The sequence below is a fragment of the Acyrthosiphon pisum genome, chromosome A1 (genome assembly GCF_005508785.2).
Source record: "Acyrthosiphon pisum isolate AL4f chromosome A1, pea_aphid_22Mar2018_4r6ur, whole genome shotgun sequence".
Taxonomy (NCBI): Eukaryota; Metazoa; Arthropoda; class Insecta; order Hemiptera; family Aphididae; genus Acyrthosiphon; species Acyrthosiphon pisum.
The window spans coordinates 110,164,893-110,173,160 of record NC_042494.1 but is presented as its reverse complement, the minus strand read 5'-3'; the positions used below and the strand labels follow the sequence as shown (position 1 = coordinate 110,173,160).

Here is an 8,268-nt window from a genome sequence, read left to right as displayed (position 1 = left end):
ATCAAAAATGTGTGAAAGTCGATTTCAAGTAGACTTGATGACGAATTAAAATCTGTTTTCACAATTCTTATCGCTTCATTAGATCAATAATTATTGGTATGATTGGCAAAAAACACATCTAAAATACTATATCACACGTGTGTTAGACGAAAACAGAAAATCACAGTATCGAATCCCCTTAACTCTTTACTCTATACTGTGCTTTGTACGATAATTCGACTATAGGTACCTACTACCAAATTGTTCTTCCGTCTTCGGTACCGCGGTATACATTGTTTAAATTTATATTTTTATATATAAGTTATAAATTATTATGTCAAACTGAAACATGGGTCGCCCAAGTGTGTCAAAATTTCATTTTTTTTTTTTTTTATTATAATTTTTATTTATTTATTTTAATTTATTATTTTTAATAATTCATTTTTTATAACATCACCTAAATTCTGAAATAGTTACACTTAATTTCAAATAACTGTCACTAAAATGAGGTTATTAATATGTTCATTTTTTTATATAGTACTTTTATTGATAAAAATAAAATAAAAAAGTCAAATAATAAGGGTTTAAACCGGTATTAACCGAAACCGAAATTCGATATTTTTAAAAACCGAAACCAGAATCGAAACCAAAATTTCGGGTTTTTGAGAACCGAAACCTAAACCCAAACCGATAAAATCATAAAGGTTCCAGTCCCTGGTACCTTGTACCTTAAGTCGTTAAGAAATAAAAAAAAATGAAAAATCGTTCAGTTTTCATATGTACATTTTCAAGCTTACAGCTCTATAGATGTAGGTATGCTCTACACGGGAGTAACTAGGATTTTATTATAGTTACAGGTGTTAATGTTCGAATCAAGCTGTTCCCTACACGGAGTCGTCATGAGCGTATTATTTTTATGAATTATATAATCTGTGATAATATTATTAGATAACTGTAATATTATTAGATATGGCGTATTACATGGTAAGTTCATTGAATCTGTTTTGGGTCATAGTTGACTTGGTATAGATACATATATCTATAGATTATGTATAAGTATAAACATTAAACATGCATGAACATTAAATTTAATGGTTGCATACGCTATAATATTATTATATTATAATTATTAATTAATTTTAAAAATGTTAATTGTTTCATGTTGATTTGGATTTTAACAAGGATGAGCTAAAAAAGTATTAAAACAAATATGTAAGGCCGTAGGGGGTAAAACGTCTATGGAGGCTAAGCCTCTTTTAGCCCTCCTAGTTACGCAAGTAATGCTCTAATCTATTTATACAAATTGATTCAAAATTATTCAAAATAGCAATATATTATATAAAATTCCTTTTTTATCCTTGTTAGTACCTATCTTATGTGCCCCTTGTTAAACTGCGACTAAACCTATTTGGCGCAGATGTTGAACACCAAAGTACCTACCTATAATTATATACCTCATAGGTCATAGGATATATATATATTTTACTAATAACACATTTTAATTATAAGTATTAACAATTAACATTTTATTATATAAGATAGATGCCGCACATGTTAATGAGGACTCTACACAGATATTTGTTGTCTCCGTCTTACAAGTGCATAACATAGCAAATTAACGCTCAACAGATCACGTTTAACTCAGTTAGTTTAAACCAGGGCTTGAAACCGGTTTCAAAACCGATTTCAAAAACTGGCATAAACCGTTATAAAACCGAAAACAAAATCAAAAACGAAATCCGAAAAAATTAGAAATCGGTGTCCAAAATCGAAACCAAAACCGAAATTTCTTAATACCGGTATTGAAAATTTGAAACCAAAACCAATTCAGTTTTAAAGTGAGTTATGAGCTTTTAATTTACGCTATATTAGCCTATATTAGATACTTACGCATAACTTACCTACTAAAAAATTTAACTCTCGTAAAAAACCCACATACAAACACAGATGTGTTTGTATGTGAAAGTGTACCTATATATGGTTCAGTTTTCTTTATTACAATTAATTAGTTCTACACTTTCCTCATTTTGTTTTTCACTACTATCAACATCCAAATCAGCATATTATGCTGAAATTATTTCAACTAAATGTCTTTTCCAAGTTAATCCTTCTTTTATTACAGTACCTACTATAAGTATAGTGAAGAATAATGAAGTAATGTATGAAGGTAACTATATACCCACATAGTATATTATTATAGTTTATGATGATTGATGACGATTATGACTAATTAATTCATAAAAATAATACTTATCAATATACTAACGCTATTACGAGAATGAATCCGCAATCTACATATTATATAATAGGTATGCTCGTAATATTATGATTATGAATTACACTATTTATGTGCTTAATTGTATAAGTGTATAACCTATATGTACAATGTACCTAGCTATAATGTCTTATGTACCAATTGTAAATCGACTTAAACATATTTAAATTGGTACATTTCTACTAATATATAGATTATAATAATAGTTACCTATAACTTATAAGTTACTGAATGTTGATGTGGATAAATTTGAAATCATCGTATACAATTTTGGTGCCAAGCTTAATTGTAGCTCATAATAATTATTTCATGTGATTTATAAAACTTATAGTACAAGTACCTATATACCTATATAGGTATATGGTACTTATAGTACCTACCTACAATAATTGTGTATGAATATAGGGTATGATTCCTTGATATTTATATTTTGTTTTTGACATTCGCAATCGTTGTTGCACAGTGCAAGTGAAAACTTAATACTGATACGACTATCAACACATATATAAATACACGTACACAAGTGTTTTTTTTTTTTTTTTAAAGAAAACGCTCGTTTTGTACAAAAGTGTTACATTTTTTGAAAACAATTATAATTTTTACTATTTTGTATCGCTAGAGCTTCATAATTTTTTTATTTTATATTGACAGCATACATAGTTAACTTCATATTTAAAAACAGAATATTTTTCTGAGAGTTAGGTACATAAAAATTGATGTTTTATATTAGTTATGTAAGCCTGCCCATCATTAGTGTTTTAAGTTAAGATTAGTGTAGTAGTAGTCAGTCATTTTTTGGGGTAGGTACATATATTTGTTCACCTCTTTTCACTCATCTAAACTTTAAATACTTATATCTAATTAACTGGTAACTACCTACTCATTCGAAATTCGATGTTTACACTAAGTCTGAAATGATAATGAGTATTTATTATTAAAAGAATCACTCTATACATTATACTGTTTGATTGTATGATTAGGCCACTAATATAAATTATGGCAGATATTAAAATTTTTATTACATAACAAATTATTTTGTTTGATTCTTAGAATTCGATTCATATATTAGTTAGATAACTTACGTGTTATGCATATAAATGATTTGTGTATAACATAATAAATTATTATTAACTATGCATAAATTATAAATATAAATATAATTATAATAAGAATCTGTATAATGGAAATAAATTCAATTTACAAGATATTTACCAAGATCTAACTTTAACTACCTACCTATAGTTAAAGTAGAATACATTAAAAAAGTGTACAAAAAAAAAGGTATATACATGTAGGTATTTGGGTTATTATTATATTTTAATAACTTGGGAACTTATAGGGAAAGCAAAAAAATAACTAAAAGTCTATTAAAGTTGATATATTATTCGAAGTTAAAATAAATTAAATACTCAAGCTTTAATTTTAAGAGGACGTAACACTGGTATTTGTTGTCTCCATCTAAGTAACGCATGGTAAATTTACGCTCAGCAAATCATGTTTAGCTTCGTTAGCTTAAAAATTAGAGTGAATTGACATATTATGAAACTTGATGGTAAGAAAATTATTATGAGAAAATAATGGTTCAATTATTTAGCATGTTATGCGTATATAATACAGAGTACCTAAATTAAAAATGCTCATAACTTATTTAAAAACTGAATTATATAGGTACTGAATTTAATAACTATAAATTTAAAGTTTTTGAAAATATATTTAAAAAAAAAGCATACAAAAATGCCTAACATGTATACAAATATGAAATAACACATAGGTAGGTACATGTGTTACACATAGGTAGGTCAGTTACATATACTTTATTATTATTAAAATAAAGTGCAAAAAATCAGAAGTACTATGATACCGATTAAAAATGAAACGCACATCGACCATGAGCTTTTTGTAACTTTACTATCTAAGAATCTATCACACAATTGTTTCTCTAGCAATTTTGTACCACATAAGACTATTGGTACACCAGTACCAGGCTGCACCGAAGCGCCGACAAAGTACAAGTTTTCAAATATTTTACATTTCATACTAGGTCTGAACCATAGAACCTGAAATAATGAATGAGATAATCCTAGTATAGACCCTTTCCATAAATTAAAATTGTTTTGCCATGTTCTTGGATCGTTCACTATCTCATGATCGATCATACTTCTGAAGTTGGATATCTTCAATCTTTTCTCAATTGTGTCGATTACATGTTCCCTAGCTGTCTTCACATGTTGATCGAAATCAATATTAGGTACATTCGATATATGCCCCACCGGTACTAAAACCACGATTGTGTCTTTTCCTTCTGGCGCCGCTGTCGGATCGATGCGACTAGGTACGTTAACATAAAACGATGGTTCGTCGGGCAAAGTGTGATCCTTGAATATTTGATCGAAACTTTCTTTATATTTTTCAGCCAAAAAAATGTTGTGTACTTTCAACTGTGACACAATTGTTTTCATTGACCAATAAAATGATATCGAGGATGAAGTGAGTTCTTTTTTCCCGAGCTTATCGGCGTATGACGTTTTTGGCAAAAGTTTGTTGTACGCGTATACGAGATCTGCATTACAAATTACAATGTCACTATTTACCACATCACCATTCACCATTTTGATTCCCTTTGCCACTCCTTTGTCGTCTACTATTATTTCTTGGACATCGGCATTATAATTGAACTTTGCCCCATGTTGTACAGCAATGTTTTCAAGACTTTCCAAAACTTTATGGAAGCCTCCTTTCGGATACCAAATCCCTTCCGCTATTTCAGTGTACTGCAGTAAGCTATAGGCAGCTAAGCCATCATATGGTGACATTCTAAAATCATAAAAACAATCTTGGTTTTATTTAAAAGATAATAATATTAATTAAAATTTTTCTATTTACCCCAAGTACATAGTCTGGAATGAAAATGCCTTTCTCATGTAGTCGCTCTTGAAATACTTACAAACTCTGTTATAAACAGTGTCCAACAGATGTAGTTGGATTACGTCTGGTAAAAATTTTGGATTGAAAAAATCATACCAATGTTGGAAATCGGTTTTGAGTGCAACTTTAACGCTCCTTTGATAGTGTACATGGGTTTCCTTTAAATATCTCAAAAAATTAATCAATGTTGATTCACCATAACCTTCGTATTTTTCCAAAGAACGTGATAATTTTGATATATCTGTGGTAAGTTCAAATGTTTCCCCATCATGAAAATGTACACTGTAATTAGAAGGACACTTCAATAAATCGATGTGATTTTTAATGTCCTCTCCCAAATCTTCAAATATCTCCTCAAATATTTTAGGCATCAGATACAATGAAGGGCCTTGATCAAATCGATGTCCATTTTGATAAATGAGTGAACATCTTCCACCATTATATGCATTTTTTTCATAAATTTCTACTTGAAATCCTTTCTTGCTAAGTCTAGCAGCTGCTGCTGTACCACCAACTCCAGCTCCGATGATGATAATTTTAACCACCATTTTGTCAATATTACCTATATATACATATATAACAATACAATAAACATAAATATTAATACTATTAAAAAAGAAAATATTTACATAATTATATGATATATAATATACAAATTACCTAGATAATTTATCATTCAAATTAAAAATATATTTTATGTTTTCAGAATAATAGTATGTTTAGTTATAGACTTTGAATTACATAGTTTGGCTTCGTTAGTTTGCATTATAGGTACCTACCTACAACCTACTGCAATTTCGTGTAGATATTGATTTTATAATTTAAGTTGCATACCTTTATTTTATAGCAAGCATAGATATAGTTAACTAATAACTAGTAAGTAACTATCAATTCCCTCCTTGTTGTTGACCGGTCGAAAAAACTTATTTTATATCGAACCTTAAGGCACTTACATAGAGTGATATATTCTTTAGTTAGAACTTAGTTTGTTTTAGTTGTACAATTTGTTAGAACTTATAAATATAACCGTTTAATTTAAAAGTAATAAATTCTGATCTTAAATTAAATAATTTAAAAAAGCTGATGGTATCTATATAAATATTATTATCTATTTTGTATTAATATCCTATGAATGGGACAATGACCGAAGAATATATTCGTTGGTAGGTACTTTAATGTATAATATATTCAAAAATTAATTTATATAATTTATATAGAATATGATTTAATTTAGATAATAGCACTAGATTTTATTTGTTGGACACTACACCATACTGTTTAATGTTTGTAACACTATTCCTTAATTTTTTACAATTTTATAGAAACAGGAGTCAAATTGTAATAATAATGTTGTTAATTAATAATTAGAAATATTTTTCCTTCATGATTTAAGACCTTTTTTTAAACTTTTTAGGAACGTATTGTTGTCGTGTGATAAAAAAAAATCGTAACATCGCAGGAAAACTGTACTATTAGTATTTTATGTTTATATTTTTATCAGTAATTTAATTTTCTATTAGTTATATGATAAGTTGAAGGTTGAACTAATTTTTGATAGAAACAAATCACATATAGGTAATAATTTTATGTATGGTTATATAATATATAGCCGTTATTAACTCATAAGTCAATACTGACGTGACTGGTGACGTACGATAAGGCGATCCATTTATAGGTTCGTGGTATACATAGGTACCTAGCTTTTATTAATCTAAATATTAACCAAGGCTGCAAGGCAAATTGTTTAATTTCATTACTGTATAAATAACATAATCTTACTTAGGTTACTCTAAATATTTTGAAAGTTTCTTTGAGTATTGTAAATAATAGTTTTAGTCTTAGCGGGAAAGTTTCAAGTTTTTATGAATAATAATTTTTTAATTCAAAAAAATGAGTAAAATTGTTATTTTTTGTTTGAATGTTCAATTCCAGAACAATTTAAACTTGAAATATCTATAAATATACATTGTGCTTATATTTTTCATATTTTTTAATTGCTTTAGGAACAAATGTTTTTTTTTCTATATCCTGTATACAAAATTTCTAAGTGCTTCGATTTCAATATATAGTACATATCTTTTAGCAAATTGCATCAAAATGGACGTACATTTCACCGCCCCCCACCCCCCCCCCCCCAAATAAAATGTTTGAAATTTTTTTTGTGCTAAACATTAGTGTGCCATTAGTGTGAATTTGTGTGACTATTTTTAGAATTTGTGCGATACTGGTTTAACCGTAAATTCAAAAACATATATGGGGGCTGGAGAAATGTTCGCCAGCCCCCACTCATGGAAAAAATTACATTTTTAAAAGTTTTCTTTTACCAAACATTAGTACGCCATCAGTGTGAATTTGTGTGACACCCGTTGTTCTCGGAAAAATTGTTTTTCCTTTTTGGGCATGTTTCCAGCCCCCCTCATGGAAAAAATTACAATTTTTAAATTTTTCTTTTGCCAAACATTAGTGCGCTAATAATGTATATTAAATAAAATGTAATTTCAATAAAATGAATTTCAATCATTAAATTAAAAAAATATCTTAATAGGATAAAAAATCTTATATCAATATTGTATTATTATTTTTATTTAATGGTCTTATATTTTTTTTAATTTAACTTGGATCCTTTTTAGATTCTGAACGAAGTGATGAATGTATTGATTTTACAATGATGTGTGTTTTTTTTTTTTTTTTTTTTTTTGTGTCTGACGACAACTTTTGGAGCAGTAAAAATGCTTCGATTTTCAAAAGTTGTACCTTTTCTGAAAGGAAAGTGAATCTAGTTGGTACTTTGGGGGGTCAAAAGTGAAAATTTCCCAATACTTTTCAAAAGCGGCAGGAAAAACCTTAAAAAAATAACGGAAAAACGCGAATTTTTACGCAAAACCAATTTTTGACAAAAACGAAAACTTAATTTTACTGTAACTCAAAAAATAATTATTGTAAGCACTTGAAATTTGCAACAGATGTTTATATTAGCGTTGTCTATACAGGGTTAAATTTTCAAAGTGTTTCGACTTTTTTTGAGCTATTTATAGACAAATGAAATATTCAATTTTTCTAAGTATTTTTTTTTAAAATAACATTAAAAA

At 28.0% G+C, this 8,268-nt stretch overlaps 1 protein-coding gene across 3 annotated transcripts in view; it reads right to left on the bottom strand.

The window, feature by feature from the left end:
- Positions 1–3,951: 3,951 nt before the first annotated feature.
- Positions 3,952–8,268, bottom strand: part of LOC100169110 (phytoene desaturase) — a 74,318-nt gene continuing 70,001 nt past the window's right edge. The window contains exons 3-4 of one of the 3 annotated variants that reach the window (XM_029488030.1): positions 5,138–5,730; positions 3,952–5,068 (exon numbers count right to left, since the gene is read on the bottom strand). In XM_029488030.1, coding sequence (XP_029343890.1) covers positions 4,078–5,068; positions 5,138–5,727 — 1,581 coding nt within the window. In that variant the 5' untranslated portion in view covers positions 5,728–5,730 and the 3' untranslated portion in view covers positions 3,952–4,077. Of the gene's footprint in view, positions 5,069–5,137; positions 5,744–8,268 lie in introns of all 3 variants that reach the window. The other 2 variants (XM_001946654.5, XM_008180603.3) reach the window with 2 other exon arrangements.